Source organism: Oryctolagus cuniculus, chromosome 17 (genome assembly GCF_051225735.1).
Source record: "Oryctolagus cuniculus isolate XC-2025 breed Fujian yellow rabbit chromosome 17, ASM5122573v1, whole genome shotgun sequence".
In the NCBI taxonomy this organism is placed as follows: Eukaryota; Metazoa; Chordata; class Mammalia; order Lagomorpha; family Leporidae; genus Oryctolagus; species Oryctolagus cuniculus.
In genome coordinates, this window is record NC_142883.1 from 48944388 (window position 1) to 48963154 (window position 18767).

Genomic DNA, 18767 nt, shown 5'->3' on the forward strand with positions numbered 1-18767 from the left:
CTACAGCACCGTCCCCTTATTTCTCTTTTGATTTCTTCTGTGACCCACTGTTCATTCAGGAGCATTTTGTTCAGTCTTCATGTGTTTTCATATGTTCTGGGGATTCCTGAGTTGTTGATTTCTAGCTTCGTACCATTGTAGTCAGAGAAGATACATGATATGATTTAGATTTTTTTTGAATTTTCTGAGACTTGTTGTATGGCCTAGCATGTGGTCAATCCTAGAGAAAGTTCCGTGACTGCTGAGAAGAATGTGTAATCTGCGAATGTAGCATGGAAAGTTCTGTAAATATTTGTTAGGTCCATTTGGTCTATAGTGTCTATTAACTATTTCCTTGCTGATTTTCTTTCTGGTTGATCTGTCTATTGCTGTCCATTTGGTATCTGTCCATACCAAAGATGGTTATTGAAGTCCCCTATTACTATTGTATGGGATTCTATGTCTCCCTTAGATTCATTAACATTTATTTTAAATAGCCAGGTGCCCTGTAATTAGTTGCATATATGTTTATAATAGTCACTTCTTCCTGTTGAATTGATCCCTTAATCATTACATAGCACCCTTCTTTGTCTCTTTTAACAGTTTATGTATTTGCCGGCGCCGTGGCTGAATAGGCTAATCCTCTGCCTTGCGGCGCCGGCACACCGGGTTCTAGTCCCGGTTGGGGCACCGGATTCTGTCCCGGTTGCCCCTCTTCCAGGCCAGCTCTCTGCTGTGGCCCAGGAGTGCAGTGGAGGATGGCCCAGGTGCTTGGGCCCTGCACCCCATGGGAGACCAAGAGAAGTACCTGGCTCCTGGCTTTGGATCAGCGCAATGCGCTGGCCGCGGCAGCCATTGGAGGGTGAACCAACGGCAAAGGAAGACCTTTCTCTCTGTCTCTCTCTCTCACTGTCCACTCTGCCTGTCAAAAAAAAAAAAAAAGTTTATGTGTTAAAGTCTACTTTGTCTGATATTAGGATAGCTCTTTTTGGTTTTTGTTAGCATAGAATATCTTTCCATCCTTTCTCTTTCAGTATGCATGTATCTTTGTTGGTGAGATGTGTCTCTTGTAGGCAGCAAATAGATGGGTTTTATTTTTTAATCCGTTCTGGTCTGTGTCTTTTATTTTTATTTTGGTTTATTGTACATGCTTTATTAAAATGGTACTTGTATTTACAGTATCTGCAGAGAGTCCCTTCCAACACGCTCTCCCACACATTCAGACGTGGCCACACAGACATCCACGCCACAGCCCCAGCCCGTGCACCCATACCAGTGAGCTGTGAGGATCAGACTCCTAAAACTAGGCAGCTGTTGGAGAATAAGACTTGATTAGTTTTTTCAGTTTTTTTGAAAAGAGAAAAATATGGGAACTGCATTTGGCCATTACAATGCTAATTATGTTTGTGTATATTAATATATATGACAGTTAACACTGAATATTCCTTTTACATTCTTTACACACAGAATGATATCAAGGTTTTGCAATCAACAGAATATTCTAACTTCAGTCTCAATGCTGCTTATAATGACTTCTGTATTCATATAAGGGCTTACCCTAAAAATAATTCAGGTCTATGTAAGTGAAATAAGGCACAGTTAATATTGATCTGACTTAGGAGAAGGGATGGGATAAACAGGTTTCAAATGATCTCACTGTTGGAGAATTAACTAACTTAAACCCACTCGAAATCTCATCTCCTAATTTACAAAGATTTCTTAGAAGCTTATCTTTTTCTTTCCTCCCCTGACAAAGCCCAAACGGAAATGTTTGTTAATTCTCATCTCAATTTCTCAGTAACCTAAAGTACTCAAATTGATGTGCAGGCTTCACCTTCCCTGCCACGGTCTCCTCCCTCCTCAGTGCTAAAATAAACACCATGTGAAACAGGAGTCCCTTGTGTTTTGAGGAGATTTGTACACCTGAGTAGTAAATACATATCTGGTTGTCTTTGATATATTTGAAAACTTAAAAAAAAAAAAAAAAAAAAGAGGAGAGAAGAAAAAAGGGGAAAAAAGGGGGAGAAAAAAAACTTGTGACTTTCTTGGTTTTTAAAAAAAATCCATTTCCTTTCAGGATGAGGAAGCCCCATTAGACATTACAAACAACCGCAACCAATGGCTTTGGCAGCATAAATAATGTCTAGTATTCTAATCCGCATAGTGAGACTCAAATATATCTCGTACACAGCCTATTGAATGTTTTTTGCAGGAGGTGAATCAAACCCAAAGACACTGGACATACTGGAAGAGGCAGGAAGAGCTGCCGTTCTGAAGGCCCCTGACTGTGCCTGTTTATTGTGATCCTTGGTATCTGCTTCATCTGCATATGTTGATGGTTCTTCTAGTTTTAGGAGTCTGCCCACATAATCATATTTTGCTTTAAACTGCATTTTCCATTCTCGAACACTCTCCAGTTGTACTGCATTCAAATCTGAGAGATCATCATATTCCTCTCTAAGTGCATCTTTATCTAGACAAAATGTTGCCAGTCTTCTGGAGGCATCCCTACCGCAAATATTCCATATGGTCCGCCAGGCCGTGCAGCCTGCTGCCTTTGGTCACGTTGAAGGCTTTCCTATTGACCGTGAGCAGGATGCACGGGGTATGGCACATGCTACTCCATGCTGAAGTCCCACTTCTTCATCGGTCTATTTCTTTTAACTAAAGGGTTGAGACCATTTACATTCAAGGTGACTATTGATGAGTAATGACTTTGCTCTGCCGTGTTTCGATAAATATCCCTATTTTTTACTTTGGATTTCCTTTGTGCTTTTACTGGAAGATTTTCTTCCTGTGCCTTCTTTAGTAGTGATAACCATGCTTCTGTGTGCAGCACATCCTTAAACATCTTTTGTAGGGCTGGATAGGCAGTGACAAATTCTTTCCGTTTCTGTTTGTTACGAATGATCTTTATTTCACCTTCATTCATAAATGAGAGTTTTGCAGGGTACAATATTCTGGGTTGACAGTTTTTTTCTCTTAAGACTTAGAATATATCTTGCCATTCTCTCCTAGCCTATAGGGTTTCTGATGAGAAGTCTGCTGTGAGTCTAATTGGAGATCCTCTGAAGGTAATCTGGCATTTCTCTCATGCACGTTTTAGAATCTTTATGTTTTACTGTAGAGATTTTGACTGCAATGTGTTGTGCTGAAGATCTTTTCTGGTTATGTCTACTAAGAGTTCTATGTGCTTTCTATACTTGGATGTCCCTGTCTCTCTCCAAATTGGGGAATTTTTCTGTAATTATTTCACTTAACAGGCCTTCTAATCCATTCTCTCTTTCTACATCTTCAGGAACTCCTAAGACCCCTTTATTCACTTGATATTCTATAGATTTCCAACACTATTTTTTAGCTTTCTAGTTTCTTCTTTTTTTTTGGGGGGGGGGGGGTGATCTGACTGTAAAATTTCCAGCAATTTGTCTTCTTCTTTTTTTTTTTTTTTTGACAGGCAGAGTGGACAGTGAGAGAGAGAGACAGAGAGAAAGGTCTTCCTTTGCTGTTGGTTCACCCTCCAATGGCCGCCACAGCTGGCACGCTGCGGCCGGCATGCTGCGGCCAGCGCACCACGCTGATCCGAAGGCAGGAGCCAGGTGCTTCTCCTGGTCTCCCATGGGGTGCAGGGCCCAAGTACTTGGGCCATCCTCCACTGCACTCCCTGGCCACAGCAGGGAGCTGGCCTGGAAGAGGGGCAACCAGGACAGAATCCAGCGCCCCAACCGGGACTAGAACCCGGTGTGCCGGCGCCACAAGGCGGAGGATTAGCCTAGTGAGCCGCAGCGCCGGCCGCAATTTGTCTTCTAACTTAGATATTCTTTCTTCTGCTTCACTGAGTCTGTTGTTAAGATTTTCCACTGCATTTTTTTTATTCTATTGAATTCTTCATTTCCAAAATTTCATTTTGATTTCTCTTTAAGATCTCAATTTCATGGGAAAAATTTTCTGTCATGTACAGATTTCATTAGTTCATGGATTTGCTTCTGATTACTTCTAAGTAACCCTACGATCAATTTTTTGAGTTCCGTTTCTGGCATTTCTTCAATCTCTTCATCTGCATTCTAGTATTGAAGTGTTGTCTTCTTTCGGGGGCATCATGTTGTCTTATTCTTGTTTCTTGAATTTCTGTGTTTATTTTTAGGCATTTATAGAGGTATTAGTTTTGTTTTATTTTCTTTTCCCCCGTGATAGCTTTTACCTTTGGACCATCCCTCTCTGGCTTAGTGGAGTGTCCACTTTTTCAGTGAATACTCAGAGGCGTGTGGTGGGTGTGGCCAGGGAGCTCTCTTCAGCACGCCAGTGTGAAGGGAGTATCCAAAGTGAAAGCCAGGTTGGGTTTGGTAAATCTCTCTCTCTTTTTTTTTTTAATCAGAGGGGAGTTTTGTTCTGCTCTGTTGGCATAGTCTCACGCTCACCTCCTTTCCTCCAAGGAGACCAATGCCTAGGCACTAGCCCCAGTGGGTACAATATTTGTCCCCGCTGCCGCAGAACCACACAAAGGATCTGTCTCAGTGTACGTACGGATCCCACAGCAATGACCCTCACCAGGGAATCAGGGAGCCTTGAGCATGTGGAGCTGCCCACAGTGACTGCCCAAAGACCCAGCCATACCCTGCACCCTCCCACGCAGCCACAGTATTTTCACATTCCCAGCACACAAGCCTCCCACAGTCACAAGCACGCAGCTCCCTGTCAGTGCTCCCAGCCAGACTCAGGTGTCTCCCCTTGCTGGATGCTGGGCGTGCCAACATGAGTTGGTGCAGCTCTTATGTGCATCCAAAGTGGCACCTGCCCTCTGTCGACTTCTTACAGGATGCCAGTGCAGGGTGGTTGGGGAGAGAGAAACGTGCCCCCCTTTGTTCCCCTCTAGTTTGGCAGATACACTGTCCCCCACAGGGCTACAAGCCGGGCCCACACCATGCTCTTCCTGCTGCTTTATTGCAAATGGCTTGGACTGCTGCAGTATGGTCTCACCTCACTCTCCAGAGTGGGTGCTGGGACTCACAGCTGCTGGGTCCTGAGTTGTACATGTCCACACCCTCCACGTAGTGTCCTGTGACAGTTTCCTCTGCTGTTTTCTCCCTCTCTGCTTTTTTTAAACTATCTTCCCCTAGAATAGAGCAATAAACTCTCTCCCTATTCTGCCATCTTGCATCTCTCTCCGATACTTCTCCCAGCTGTGAACGTGTTGGCATTTGTAGCAGCCCTGTAAGGTAGGCATGTTTGTTGTCCCCTTTTACAGATGAGCAGCCTGTGGCCAGAGTTTAGATAACTCACCCGACGTCGTGTGGCTAGTGAGAGGAAGAGACTAGGCAGGGCAGGGACTCAGGGCAGAAAGTCTGACACAGAGGTGTGGGGTTTCAAGTTAGCTGGCTAGCCTGGGGTTTCTCCCTGGGCTCAGGAAGCTCTTGGGAGGCAGGGTCCATATGTGATCTGTCCCTCACATCCTAGTGCACACCCTGGAGCCAGACACGCAATGGGACCCAGCGTAACTGCAAGTGACCTCGGATTGAATTTAGTTTTCCTAACAGGTCGTGGTGCCTCCCAGAGAGACAAATTCCACTTTTCAAGTGACGTCTCAAAATGTTGGACAAGTCACCGTTTATCTGCACCAAAATAATTCCAACCAGACCGGGTAGGCGAGTCTGCTTCCATGGGGAGGGGCGGCCATGCTGGGCAGCTGGGGGTTGTCTTTGGAAGGCCAGCCTCAGCTCATGCCAGCCCCTCACTCCTTCCTAGCCCCAGGATCCTCTTCTCAGTGATCCGCAGCAACACCATCAGCATCGTAAACCAGGTGATCGGCTGGATCTACTTTGTGGCCTGGTCTGTCTCCTTCTACCCGCAGGTGATCAAGAACTGGAGGCGGAAAAGGTAACCTACCCAGCTTTACGTGGAGGCTGCGTGGGGTGACGAGAGCAGGGCGTCCCAGTGGGGCTGTAGGCTGCCCCCTCTGCTCTTCTCTCAGCCTGCCCCTGTCGTGATGGGCGAGCTGTCTCTGAGAGCCTGGATTGGACTTCTGGGCCCATCCTTGCCCATTGCAGCCTCTCCGTGTGAAGCCTCCTCATTTACGTGGGGAGTGGGCGGAGAGGGAGGAAGTCCACCCAGTCTGCTCTGCTCTGGGTCTGGCCTGGCCTGGAAGACCGAGGTGTGAGGCCATGGGTCCTGCAGCCATGGACAGCAGGCAGTCCTGCCAGGATGTTAAGGACTGGGGTGGGGCACAAGCTGCCCTGCAGGCACGCTGGATACAAGGGGACACACACACACTGGACTCACAGAGAGCCAGGGAAGAGTTGCTTCCCTGCTGCAGGGGGTACCCGCTCCCCCTGGGACCAGGAGGCAGGGAGGGCACCCTTCCCGAGAGGGCAGGGGTTGCAGAGCAGGAGGGACCTGCCTCTCTCCCCATGCCGCGGGGTCCTCAGCCTAACCCCGCCCGGCTCTGTCCCCTCCACCCCCCGCAGTGTTGTTGGTCTGAGCTTCGACTTCGTGGCCCTGAACCTGACAGGCTTTGTGGCCTACAGCGTGTTCAATGTCGGCCTCCTGTGGGTGCCCTACATCAAGGTATGTCCCTGCCCACCCTCCACAGCCCTGCCTGAGCTGCCTCTCCCCGGGCTGCCCCTCACTGCCCAGCTTCTCCCCGCCCCTCCAGGAGCAGTTTCTCCACAAATACCCTAATGGCGTGAACCCCGTGGACAATAATGACGTCTTCTTCAGCCTGCACGCAGTTGTCCTCACTCTGATCGTCCTCGTGCAGTGCTGCATGTATGAGGTGAGATGTCAGGCTGAGCGGCGGGGCCCAGGCAGCACCCACCCGACCCGCTTCCTGCCGTGCTCCAGCCCGGGGCACAGAGGACACCCGTGAGCCCAAGTTTGGAGTGAGGGACCCCGTCAGAGCTGGAAGGGGTCGAAACAGTGGAGGCCCCAAGCCCAAGGACTGGGAGGCAGCCAGGGAAAGGCGCTTGCTTTCAGTCCAAGGGTGAGTGGAGTCCCCACGGGGCAGGGGAAGGGCAGGACACTCTCCCCAGCGGCACAGATTGTGGAGGCTGAGGGACATCCGAGAGGAGCTGTGAGCACATGGGTGTGCCGGGGTACAGGTGCCAGTAGGGGAGCAGGCCCCCATCAGGAGGGTCCCACGCGCCAGGCTGAGGAGCCTGGACCAAACCTTGTTGCCAGGGACCCCTCCGGTTGGCAGCAGTGCTCTCAACACCCTGCGGTTGTGCCGCCTCCCTCCTAGCATCCCTGTCACGCACCTGCAAGGCCACGCTGCTCTTCGACCCCCAGATGCCCAGTTTCCCTGCCCTTCCCTGTGAAGCCTGGCCATAGGAGGCCTCCTTTGCGGGAAAAGGCAGGGGTGGAGGGTCAGACTACAGGGACCAGGCGCCCTTGGGGCACAGAACAGTCAACAGCTGGGCAGGGACCAGGTCCAGGCCTCCAGGGTATTGATGTCTACTTCCCAGTTCGCTTTGCTCCTGAGTGAGCTCTGAGAGGTGCCTCGTTCTGCACAGTGGGTACCAAAAGCAGACAGGAGCAGGAGAGTCTAAGAGGGGCTACACGGGAGACCCTGATAGTAAAAAGGATTTGTTGGTGCTGGGGCTGTGACCCTGCCCACTACCGACCTGGCCGCTGGCCCCAGCCCAGCGCTGACTTGTTCCGTGGCCCAGATGAGGCTGTTGATCTCTGCATAGGCTCTGCCAAGGTCAGCCGCAGCCTGCAGCTCTCCCCCATGGCCCATCATCCACCCAGTTTCTAAGCCGTCCCCTCCTGAGTCATCACTCTAATCTGCAATTCTACCCTCACCCTTCCCAGAGAGGCGGCCAGCGCGTGTCCAAGCCAGCCATTGGCTTCCTGCTGCTCTCCTGGCTCTTCGCATTCATCACCATGATTGTGGCCGCGGTTGGGGCCACCACGTGGCTGCAGTTTCTCTTCTGCTTCTCCTACATCAAGCTCGCGGTCACGCTGGTCAAGTATTTCCCACAGGTACTCGCAGGGCCCTCCTGCATTTTCACATGGTGGTGCGGGGAGAGCTGAAGCCACAGGAGGCAGGGAACCCCAGTGGGGCACCCCGACAAGCACCTCCTGTACAGAGGGTTCCTCCTGGGAGGGCCCTCAGCCTCCTCCTGAGTGCTCAGTCCCACTCAGGTCCAGGGACTTAAGAGTCAAATACATCTTCCCCCAAGAGAAGCAGCAGCCAACCGCAGACTCCCACCTGTGAACCACAAGCCTCTTTTAACTTGCCCCATTCCCAGTGGGAAAGCTCCGTTCTCAGCTACCCCAGCGCTGGGAACCTTGTGCTCCGTGGGCTCAGGAAGGAAGGAGTGTTGGCCAGGCACAGGGCTAGACCCTGAGGGCCAGCAGAACGTAATCCTATGAACAGGAGGGGAGCCAGGCAGGCAGTCCAGGCTGGGGGCAGGGACGGACAGGGTTAGCCTGCACAGAGGCACAGGCAGAAGTGCGGGAGGCAGCAGGGAGCAGGGCTGGCCCAGCAGCATTGACAGTGTTGGAGCTGGGGAGGGCCAGGTCTCAGGGGTCTTGGGAGGGCTCCTGGGCAGGGGAAGGCATTGGGTGAACTAAGTCCTCAGCCCCAGGGAAGAAGGAACCCAGCTGGAGAGGTCTGGAATCATCCGGGCCTGCAGAGGCAGCAGCAGGTACGGAAGAGGCTGGGAGCAGACAAGGCCAGGAGCCTGACTGGGAGAAGACCAGCAAAGGGGCCCAGACTTCCCTCCTAGGCTGGAGGGAGGGAGAGGGCACCCGTCAGGGAGACCCAGAAGGCAGCATGGTTTGGAGAGGCAGCAGGAAGAAGGGGATGTTAAAGCTGGTCCAGCTACTAGCCCAGCCAGGCCGAAGTGGGCATCAGCTCCACTCTGCAGATGGGGAAACTAAGTCTAGGAGAACTCAGCAGCTTGTCCAGGATGGAACGGGACGCCACAGTGGGAAGTGTGCGGTGCGGGCTGAGTGCGGGGAGAGTGCAGCTGCACGTGTGTGGAGTCAGGAGACAGGAGACCAGCAGACAGCTTGGTCCACAAGGGAGCAGGACAGAAGGTGGCATCCGCCCCTGCCTCCACCAGTTGTGAGGGGCAGGGGGGCCTGGAGGAGGGCGTTTGCCTGCTGTGCACGCCAGGACCACCCAGACTGTCCCCTCGGCCGAGGCTCGTCACAGCCCAAAGGTCACTGTGTTTGTTGGAGCCAAGGCCAAGCACACGTGTGGGAGGAATTAGAGCCACTCTTGTTTGGAGCAGCAGTCACAAGGCACAGGCGGCAGCCACCCAGCCCCCTCACCGCCTCTGTCTGTCTGGCCCAGGCCTACATGAACTTTTACTACAAAAGCACCGAGGGCTGGAGCATTGGCAATGTGCTCCTGGACTTCACCGGGGGCAGCTTCAGCCTCCTCCAGATGTTCCTCCAGTCCTACAACAATGGTGAGTCACCCAGTGGGCTGCAGGCACGGGGGGGCCTGGCTTCCGGGGACCCCCTTCCCACCAGCCCTGCAGCCTGGTTCCAAGCCGATCCCAGCCCTGCCACCCCCCTCCAGGAGAGACTCCCACAGGGGCCTTTGTAGCTGAGGATTTGGTTTCCTGGGCAGGGGAGGACCCTCTCCCCGCCCCGGCCCTGCACTCCGGCTGCTTCCGGAGCTGCCAGTCTAGAACCAGGTTCTGTCCCCTCTGGCTGTTACAGACCAATGGACCTTGATCTTCGGAGACCCAACCAAGTTTGGACTTGGCGTCTTCTCCATCTTCTTCGATGTCGTCTTCTTCATCCAGCACTTCTGCTTGTACAGAAAGAAACCGGGGTACGACCAGCTGAACTAGCGCCCAGGGACCTGGTGGGGAAGGCCTGGCCCAGTGAAGGCCAGAGGAGTGGGCTGGTGCGCAGAGCTGGCCAGTATGCTGGCTGGAGGAGCACTTTCCCTGAGGGCCCAAGACCTTAAACTTGAACCAGCCCTCCTGCATCCAGGCCCTCCCTCGGGGACAGACAGACGCCAGACTCTGGTCAGAGATCAACAGCCAGCCCTCAGGCGGTCCTTGCCAGCCTCCCCGGAGGTCTCCAGCCTTCCGCAGGCCTCCCTGGCCATGCTGCTGGCCCTCCTGCATCTTGATGCCACCATCTCTGTTTTCTTTAAGGCTTCAGGCAGCACCCACAGGTCTGGCAGCCATCTCAGGCACGACTGGGCGCTGAGCTTGCAGTGGAGGCCTTGCCCCAAACAGCCATTGTTTCTGGGAGCAGCGTGAAGGGCTGGCCTTACAGCCGGCACAGCCAAGGGTGCCTTGCTGCCACCGCTGTTCTCAGAGACCCAGTGGTCAGATGCTGTGGCCGACGGACTGAGGTGCTGGTGCTGGTGGCGGAGGGGCCAGGACTTCGGGGTTAGGCCTTGGGCTGCTCGGGCTGAAGGTCACTTTTCCTGACACTGTTTCTGCCTAACTCGGCTCCCTCCACTGCAGCAGCAGTGGCTCGGGCCAGGGCCTGATAGAGTATTTCCCAGCCCCGAGCTGCCCATGGGTTGGCTCAGAACTGGACTCAGGCCAGCATCCTCTGGCCGTCTACCCCACAGTGAGCCTATCACACTAACTCCTTCCAGCCCTGGGCGAGGGAGGTTTCACAAGTGGCTGACTTGGTTCCGCCCTCTCTCCTACCTCTACTTTCCCCGAGCCCGGGGGCCCCATGGGCGCATGCCTTACTGCCCCTGTCTCCGCCAGTCTGTGCCTTAGGACCTGTCAGACCTACCTGAGTAGCACTCCTGGAGTGAGGGGAAGGCCCCCTGCCCTCATATCCCCCAGACCCTACCTGAGACCCCTTTTGTGCTGTTCAGGAGCCTTCAGTTAGAACTTGAGCCCAAGTCACTCAGTCTCCACGGGCCTACCCCTGGCACAGCCCCTCCCTTCCCAGCCAAGCTGATCTTTGTGGTGGGTGGAATGGAGGGGGGAGGGTCCCAGGAGGTGCCTTGAGCTTGTCAATCCACTCTTTTTACTACAAAATCCCTGTGAGGGGCCCATGCCCTCGATTAAACCTGACCTGTTTGTTTTCTGCGCACTCTAAGCACTCATGAGTTTCCAAGGCAGGTGTGGGACCTGCAGGGCCAAGTCCTTGGGGCTTAGGGAGACGCCCTGTTTGCCTCGTGTAAGGCAACGCATAGGGCTGTGAAGTTTGCTGACCCAACATGGCCGAGTGCTGACCCTGCACATCATTCATCATGGAGCCCTCTTGGGCAGTGCAAGACGCCTGCACACCCAGGGCCAGGTAGGTCTCACAGGTACCACGGCCTGCTGCTTGTGCTATGGGTGTAAGCAGGGGCGGGTGAGGTATGGAGGGCGTGCTGCCCCTGGGAGCCCAGCAGTGGAGGCCTTGCTCTGCAGATCCTTGTCCAGCTGTAACACATGCCGAAGATGACAGCCAGCCTGCCATGTCTGTATACGCTTTAAAAGATCTCAGAATCTTGACTCTCCTTTAAGAATCACACCTGGCAGTGCGAGACGGATCCAGGAATGGCCACAACTTCCCAGGGCTGGTAGGCAGGGGGCTGGGTACTCTGCTTGGACCCAACTGGCCAGACCTCAGCCCCTGGTGACATCTGGGGTTGTGTCCTGGCTGGGGCATGTTTCCCAAGACCCCCTGGGTGTACGAGGTGCAGCCCAGGTGGGAGCTGAAACTGAATTACACAGGCGGGTTTCAGGCATTCAGGGGCCAGTCCCGGCCCCCACCCCAGTTCCAGTGCAGGTGCATCCAGATGTGGTCCTTGCCTGCTACAGCGGTTCCCACTGAAGCTCCAAGGTCCCACCAGCTCGGCTTCCCTGGCAAGAGGACCTGGGAATGGTCGGGCCTTGTCTTCTTGCCTCAGAGCAGCCAGGGACAAGCCAGCCACCCTGTGCTCGCCCTGAGCCACCCGCACACACCACGCCCCCAGCCCTGGCAAAGAGCTCTCATGGATTCCAGCGTTGTTTATTGGGCAGATGTCAGAGGTGGAACAGTGGCCTCCAGCCCCGTTTCCATGGTAACCAGAGTGAGGCCTGTCCACTTGCTAGGAGCTGCCCTGGATGTGAATTAGTAAGCTAAATTACAGAGCAGAGTGGGCATCTCCAAACAGTACAATAAAAAGGCTTTGTATCAAAGTTGGACTAAAAAAATACAAAAGTTAAACCCACAGGCGTGGAGGACAGTGGCAATCCTGAGATGTCCGCCTCAGAGCTCTGCTAAATCCTGCAGGCAGGCAGGCCCCAGGGAGGCCACCCCTGGGAAGTGGGGTGAACAAGGGGCCTGCCTGCCTCCCCTGGGGCAGGCCTTCCCAGTGCCTCTGGCAGCATGGGTCCAGCCCCTAGTGGACAACACGGAGAAAGTGTGGGGCGCAGGCACTGCGGAGGTGACACGGGAGGCAGGGCAGGGTGGGAAAGGCGTCCCCCCACCAGCCTTCCCCAGCTTTGGCGGCTCTCAGGAAGTCTTTCCGGCTTCCCTGGGGCACTGCTGTGCAGGCAGCAGGGTCTGGGGGCTGAGCCTAGGGTCACTGCAGCCTGGAAGCCACTTGGCCCCAGACCCTTCTTCCCAGCCCTCAGTTTCCGAGGGAGCCAGCTGGTCCCAGAGGCCTCGGGCTGGGGGCGGGAGTGTGACAGGGAGGCGGGATCAGGCCTCTGGGATCAGCTGCGGCTCAGCATTCAGCCACAGGCGGGACGTGGGACAGATAGCGCGTGGGTAGTGGTGTCGCTATACAAACAGGCACGAGCCAGGGAGCCTGGCGGGCTGCTAGGAGAGCATGGACTGCTGCACGGCCTTCTGCAGCGACTGCCGCGTCACCAGCAAGCGCACCACCTCCTCCGACCGCTTGGTGAGCCGCTTCCGGGCCTGGTCGTGTGTGACCATGGTCATGTCCCAGCCGTTCACCTGGCCCACGGAGAGAACAGCCCAGCTCAGCCCACTGCCCTCTGACATCTAGAGGCCAGGGGGCTTTAAGAGGCCTGGGTCACCCCTCCACCTAGCGTCCCTGAAGTACACAGAGGAGAGCCGGCTTCCTCCGGGGCAGTACCAGCATGGGCTCCAAAGGGCTTTGGTGAGTGTCTCCCAGCCCCCACCCACAAGTGTTTCAACCCCTCTAGCCCCAGCCATGTTTTCCTCCTCTGGGACACCTGTTACCTGCATGATCTTGTCTCCAATCTGCAGGCCAGCAATTTCAGCAGGGCCTCCTTCAGACACCCGTGTGACATAAATGCCCTGGGAAGAGAAGCCTGGGTCAGGCCCTGTGGCCCCTGGACTGGCTCTCATACACAGAGGAGGCCCAGTATAGCACACCCATAGCTGTCCCTCTGTCCCTGTCCCCAGCCTCCCCTGGCACACAGCTGGTGAAGGCTATGCCAAGCAACCAGGGATGCCCCAGCCCTGGCTGAGGGCCACCTCCCGCTCCTCCTGGGCAGCTGGGCAGACCGACCTCCACCCCTACTCTTTCCCAGCCGATCATTTCCTGGACCCTCTGAGATGGGGTCTGCTCTTCCCACACAGGCCCAGGAAGCAGTGCCCACCCTCTCAGGCCTCCGGTCCCCCTCACCTTGTCTGTCTTGTCCTCCGAGAAGGGGTTCTGGGAGGGATCCTGGTCAATGCCCCCTCCAATGCTGAAGCCCAGGATTAAGTTCTCCCCTTGACGCAGCTTGTGAATTTCAACTCTTTGCTGGCAAACAAAAAAGGAAGCTGGCTTAGGTGGGCATGTAGAGAAGGCCTCTGGTAGTGCCAGGCCAGCTCCGAGCCGTGCCAAGGGGTGGGGCCCGGAGTCCCCTACAGGAATGCAGCTGGTCCCCAGCCCTGGAGGCTGACCCCCTCACCCAGTCCTGCCCTCCACTTTCCCCCTTCCCAGTCTCAGGTGCCAGTCTTAGTCACAAGTGCTCACAGCCCCTCCTGGCCTATGAGCCAGGGCTCCACCTAGGACACGGGGTGGGAAGGGCCAGGCCCTGAAAAGGTGACACTGCCGTTGGGAGCCAGCCTGTCACAAGCAAGGCAGGAGGTGCTGGGACAAAGTGGAGCAGATCAGCCGGGGACAGAAGAGGACTGCAGATGCTGGACGTTTGTGACACTGGCACCTGCAAGGTGAGATGGGGCTGGTGCCAGACAGAGAAGTCTGGGATGCAGGACCACCAGACTGGTCCCAGATGAGGTCAGGGGTCTCCTGGAGCCCCGGGCCCTGCTCATGCACAGTGCAGGTGGCAGAGAAGTGTTCTGGGGCTCTCCCAACATGCTCTGGGGCTGGGGTGCTCAGAGCCTTCAGCAGGCACCCTCAAGTCACTGCTGGGAGCCACACCAGATCAAAGCTGGGAGCTGGGGGGGAGGGAAGGTGACTTGCTCGGCCCTGAGGAGGCTTCACCAAGGAGGGATCATTTTGAACCAGGACTTGAGAGGATGATCAGGAGTTTGGCTGCCTGGCCTTGACCCTGGAACCCAGGGGAGCTGACCAGGCTTGGGGAGTAGGACAGGGCATGGTCAAGTTTGAGGCTAGAACAACTACTTGGGCAGTCAGAGCAGGTGCCTCAGAGGCTGGGGTGGAAGCCTGGGGACAGGAATGCTGAACACGGCAACATTCCAATGGGGGGACCCAGGAGAAGGAGCAGGTGGGGCTGGAGTGCTAGGAGCCATCCGGGAAGGTGTCCAGGAGGCAGATGGTCAGGGAGAGGCCAGGCCCACCCAGGCGGCTCCTGGTGCTGCAGACCTGGGCGCGGCATAGTCTTACAGCCTGAAGGAAGACCTTGGGCCCACCTGTGGCATGGGGTGGGGAGGAGGAAGCATGAACCCTGAGGCCCACTGGGTCCAGTACCCAAAAGAGGGCTCCTGCAGGTCCATCCCACCTCCTCCAGCACATGCCCTCAAGGGAGAAAAGCGCACAGCCCTTGAGGTGGGAGGGCTCTGGCACTGCCTCGCTGGGTGCTCTCTGGCCCCTCCCTTGCACCACCTTTATTCCACTTGAGAAGCAAAGCTGACCCCTAGCCTCTGGGCAGCTGTTGGGCTCTGCAGAGCTAAGCTGGTGCCCGCAGGGTGAGGCTCAGGACGGCTGTCAGTAGCTAAGCAGGGCCTTCTCCAAGTTCACCCTCGTGCCACCTTTATCAGCAGCCTCTTTGCCTGGCTGCAGGAGCCCATGGGAGATAGCACAGCCAGTCCCTGCGGCTCCAGGGCTGGGACTTTGGCTTGACCTCTCACAGGCGGAAACCTCTGGGGAGCTGGGCAGGAGACCTGGGTCCTTCCTGGCGGCTTCCTTTATGGCTGGGCGTAACCGGACTTCTTTCTGGGACTCTGCGGGAGGGGGAGGGGGTGGCCTCCAGGGCCTACTCAGCTGGGACACAGACGTGTGGGTGTCAGCTCCCTTTCTCCCTTCGCCTGTTCTGACAGCACCTGGCACACGGTGCGCCGAAAGTGCCAGGCGGGAGACCTGCCCCTGGCCCCAAGGGCTGGGGATCCAGCAGCTGAGAAAAGGATCTGGCTGGTAGGGTGCGCATTCACTCCAATGGGGCAGGGGCCTCCCTCCGGCCAGCCCCACCCCCAAATCTCGCTCCTCGGGGCGGTGGCGCCGGCTGGAGCGGAGGAAGCACTTCCTCATTCCAGAGGCTGCGACTCACGGACGTCGGGCCGGCGCCCGCCCCCCGCGGCTGCCCAGCTGGGGGCACCGAAGCCCTGCGAAGGGGCGCTTTCCCAGACGCCCGCATCCGGAGCCTTGCTCCCCCGTGCTCCCCGCGCCGGCAGGCCAAAGCAGCCTGCCTCTTGGGCGACGGTGCGCGGAGTCTGGCCTCCGTCTGGAGCCTCGGGAGGCTCCTAGCCCCCAGAATGAGCTTCGTGGCCGGAGGAGGCTGCGGCCGCGCTCCTGCAGAGACCCGAGCCCTGACAGCGGGTTTGCACGGGCCCCCGCCCCGGTTCGCTGCTTTGCAACCTGACTGGGTGTCAGTTTACCGCTCTGAAAAATGGGGGCAAGTCGAGACGAAAAAGAGCCCGCGCGAGTACACTCACCACCACCGCAGTGACCGGCTGGCCCGGGATGTAGGACATCTCGATCCCAATCTGGTAACCGGGGACCGCTCAGCGAAGCCCGCAGCTGGGATTGCCGCGGCCGCTCCCTCCCTGGTTAACAAAGGCACCCTGGCTGGGCACGCCCCCTTATGAATAGTTAACAGATCTCCAGCCAATCACCGGCCGGAGCGCTGTTCGGCTTTCGGAAGTCCCGGAGCGTGCGTAGAAAAGCGGGGAGAGGGTGGAGCGTGCCCGGCGCGCAGGCGCGAGAGGCGTAGTTGAGCCAGCGCGCATGCGTAACGGGCCCTCCCAGCATCCTCCAGCACAAGATGGCGTCCCGGGGGTCTGTCCTGCTTCCTGTGTGAGGGAACGCTGGGACTATCCGCCCGCCGTGTTCCAGGTAACGGGGCTCTCCTGGCTAGGGGACACAGGCGTGTCCCCGTTCTCCCGGCCGGCAAGAGCCGTCAGCGTCCTCGGCGTCTTTGGGGAGACGGAGATCCAGGACTAGCGCCAGGTCTCGGAAGCCCCAGGGGGAGGGGGAGGCCATGGACCCTACTCGCCGCGCTCCGGGCGCCACTTGTAACTCGGTTTTCCCCACAGCCGCGCCTCGTTCCGCGAGAGAGCCCAGGCCGAGCCCCGGCGGGTGCGATGGCCGCGGTGGTGGGCAAGAGGGAAGGGCCGCCGTTCATCAGCGAGGCAGCCGTGCGGGGCAACGCGGCCGTGCTGGACTACTGCCGGACCTCGGTGTCGGCGCTGTCGGGGGCCACGGCCGGCATCCTCGGCCTCACCGGCCTCTACGGCTTCATCTTCTACCTGCTCGCCTCCGTCCTGCTCTCCCTGCTCCTGATCCTCAAGGCGGGCAGGCGGTGGAACAAGTACTTCAAGTCGCGGCGGCCGCTCTTCACGGGCGGCCTCATCGGAGGCCTCTTCACCTACGTCCTCTTCTGGACCTTCCTCTACGGCATGGTGCACGTCTACTGAGCGAGGGCGGGACCCGGTCGGCGGCGCTCCGCGTAGACTCGCCGAGGTTTTCAAAGTGTTGAGTTCGCTGCTTGTTCTGTAACGTTATACATAACTTATCTCTGAGGACGACGAGCCCGTAATGTTTTCAGATTAAATGAAGTGTGAGACGCTTTGTTGGACCCTCTCTCCTCCTCTAGCGCACGGGCTGGGTGCGGAAGCCGAACAGGTGGGGGCTGGGGACTGGGCGCTAACCTGGCCAGCTTGGGGTAGCGTCTAGGAGCTATAGACGGCATGGTAGTGCTGGGTGGGCTTTGATCTCACTCGATTCTGTTTATTTTTTTAATTTGTTACAGGGAGGGAAGAGGGGGGAGAGGGAGGGAAGTGAGGGGAGGGGGAGGGAGAGAGAGAAAGATCTTCCATCCACTATTTATCACTCCCTTTTATGGACGCAGCAGCTGGAGCTGACCTGGAGCCTCTTCTGGGTCTCCGGGTGCATGCTGCTTTCCCAGGGACCTGGGTTGGAAGTCGGGCAGCCGGGACTGGAACCGGCGCCCACAGGGGATGCTGGCGCTGCAGGCCGGGGCTTTAACCCACAGCGCCGGCCTCTAGCCCCCTTGCTCCTGGCAGTCTACTGCCTCACTAAGGGGCTGCTGTGGCTGGGGCTCAGTGAGGACCAGAAATGCTGCTCGCTGGGAAGGCCCAGGGCCAGGTGTCAGGCCTTGGTCTCGTAACTTGCTCTCGTTGGCCGAGTGTGCCTGGAGGGAGAACTGTGTCACTTCAGATCCCTTTCACCTGGCGACACTGTGCTGCCTTTCCCATAAGAAAAAGCAAATCCAAGCTAAACTGGGTGTTTTAACATGGGGATACCTCTGCCTGTGTTAATCCATCACCTTTCTTTTCAGGAGGGTTATCTTAAGTGCGAGTGCCTAATCGAGAAGTAAATACTGCTCCAGAGTCGCAGTAATGAACAGGTTGCTGCAAGAATTGATAGTCTGCCTGGGGAGAGCAATACTCTCTGTGGTGAGTGGTATCAGGAGAGAGTGGTAGGGCCCTGGCCCAGCCCAGGGGGACGTGGAGGCCCAGGACCGCGGCAGCAGACACCGCTGCGTCTGCAGCCTGGAGGGGAGGGGCTGTCTCATCATTAGATGGGACAGGAATTCAAGAGCCTGGACCCAAGCGCCCGTTTCATTTACTGAGCCTAGGTGGCCCCGGCCGACCATGGAAGGGGATCTGGGACCCGGCCTGAATTCCGTCCGGGCCCCAGGCCAAAGGCTCGGCACAAAGCCAAGGAGCTGCTCCTCCGTCCACCCCTGAAGCGCCCGGTTCAGGTCTGCCCGCCTGCCCCTCTCTCCAGGCGTTGGAGGGGGAGGGAGAGCCAGTCCTGAGGCAGAGGCGGCAGGAAGCCTGGCCTTGAGCAGACCCTGCCCTGTTGGGCACTGAGTGCCTTCCGGTTCGCAGCATTTTGAGGGGATTTAACAGGCCGCCCGGGCACAGGCTAAAAGCTGGGTTCCGGAGTCACCAGCTTCTACTCGTTGATTGAAAAGTGTCAGTTTGACCCGTGCCTTCCCAGTCTTCACGCATAACATAGGCCCATTTCAAGGGTTTCCACGCTTGAGTTTGAATTTCTCTGCCAGATAATGAGGAACATGCTACAGTGCTTACTCACTGTTGGGTCTGCCTCTTTCAGTCTCTTCTTCTAAAATCAGGCCAGGTTTAAAATGGACATCTTTTATTTATTGTTTTAGAATTACATGAAAGTATCCGAGAATGCACATCTTGGACGCCCCCCACGGTCTCTGCCGCCTTCCCTGGCCTCGGGGGACAGCAGGCAGAAAGGGGAGAACAGGTGTTCCTGGGGCCCCAGGTGACTG

The 18767-nt window shown here is 56.4% G+C and overlaps 3 protein-coding genes across 6 annotated transcripts in view; 2 read left to right on the top strand and 1 right to left on the bottom strand.

Moving 5' to 3' along the window:
• CTNS (cystinosin, lysosomal cystine transporter) overlaps positions 1-11001 on the top strand; it is a 28018-nt gene extending 17017 nt beyond the window's left edge. For 2 of the 3 annotated variants that reach the window (XM_002718866.6, XM_051825363.3), the window contains 8 exons: positions 5511-5614; positions 5719-5850; positions 6438-6537; positions 6626-6745; positions 7783-7953; positions 9275-9392; positions 9649-9763; positions 10095-11001. In XM_002718866.6, the coding sequence (XP_002718912.3) occupies positions 5511-5614; positions 5719-5850; positions 6438-6537; positions 6626-6745; positions 7783-7953; positions 9275-9392; positions 9649-9763; positions 10095-10149 (915 nt within the window). In that variant the 3' untranslated portion in view covers positions 10150-11001. Of the gene's footprint in view, positions 1-5510; positions 5615-5718; positions 5851-6437; positions 6538-6625; positions 6746-7782; positions 7954-9274; positions 9393-9648; positions 9923-10094 lie in introns of those variants that run through there. The other variant, XM_051825366.3, reaches the window with a different exon arrangement.
• Positions 11002-11891: 890 nt separating this feature from the next.
• Positions 11892-16064, bottom strand: TAX1BP3 (Tax1 binding protein 3). The gene is made up of 4 exons (XM_002718865.6): positions 15934-16064; positions 13499-13618; positions 13090-13167; positions 11892-12840 (listed from the first exon to the last, which is right to left on the bottom strand). The coding sequence occupies exons 1-4, from the start codon at positions 15970-15972 to the stop codon at positions 12703-12705; spliced, it is 375 nt and encodes a 124-aa protein (XP_002718911.1). The 5' UTR covers positions 15973-16064; the 3' UTR covers positions 11892-12702.
• Positions 16065-16159: 95 nt separating this feature from the next.
• Positions 16160-17068, top strand: EMC6 (ER membrane protein complex subunit 6). Of its 2 annotated transcripts, none has more exons than XM_002718864.6 (2): positions 16160-16333; positions 16534-17068. In XM_002718864.6, the coding sequence occupies exons 1-2, from the start codon at positions 16226-16228 to the stop codon at positions 16912-16914; spliced, it is 489 nt and encodes a 162-aa protein (XP_002718910.2). In that variant the 5' UTR covers positions 16160-16225; the 3' UTR covers positions 16915-17068. The 2 variants fall into 2 exon arrangements, with proteins under 2 accessions (XP_002718910.2, XP_008269106.1); XM_008270884.4 differs by having other exon boundaries at positions 16166-16447.
• The last annotated feature ends 1699 nt before the right edge of the window (positions 17069-18767 follow it).

What these genes read in the sequence shown, in the direction of transcription:
- TAX1BP3 (XM_002718865.6), bottom strand. Translation starts at nt 15,972, where the DNA reads ATGTCCTACATCCCGGGCCAGCCGGTCACTGCGGTGGTG. An exon ending in AGCCGGTCACTGCGGTGGTG is followed by an intron (nt 13,619 to 15,933) that starts GTGAGTGTACTC and finishes TTTGTTTGCCAG; the next exon opens with CAAAGAGTTGAAATTCACAA. An exon ending in TTGGAGACAAGATCATGCAG is followed by an intron (nt 12,841 to 13,089) that starts GTAACAGGTGTC and finishes TCCGTGGGCCAG; the next exon opens with GTGAACGGCTGGGACATGAC.
- EMC6 (XM_002718864.6), top strand. Translation starts at nt 16,226, where the DNA reads ATGCGTAACGGGCCCTCCCAGCATCCTCCAGCACAAGATGGCGTCCCG. An exon ending in ATCCGCCCGCCGTGTTCCAG is followed by an intron (nt 16,334 to 16,533) that starts GTAACGGGGCTC and finishes TTTTCCCCACAG; the next exon opens with CCGCGCCTCGTTCCGCGAGA.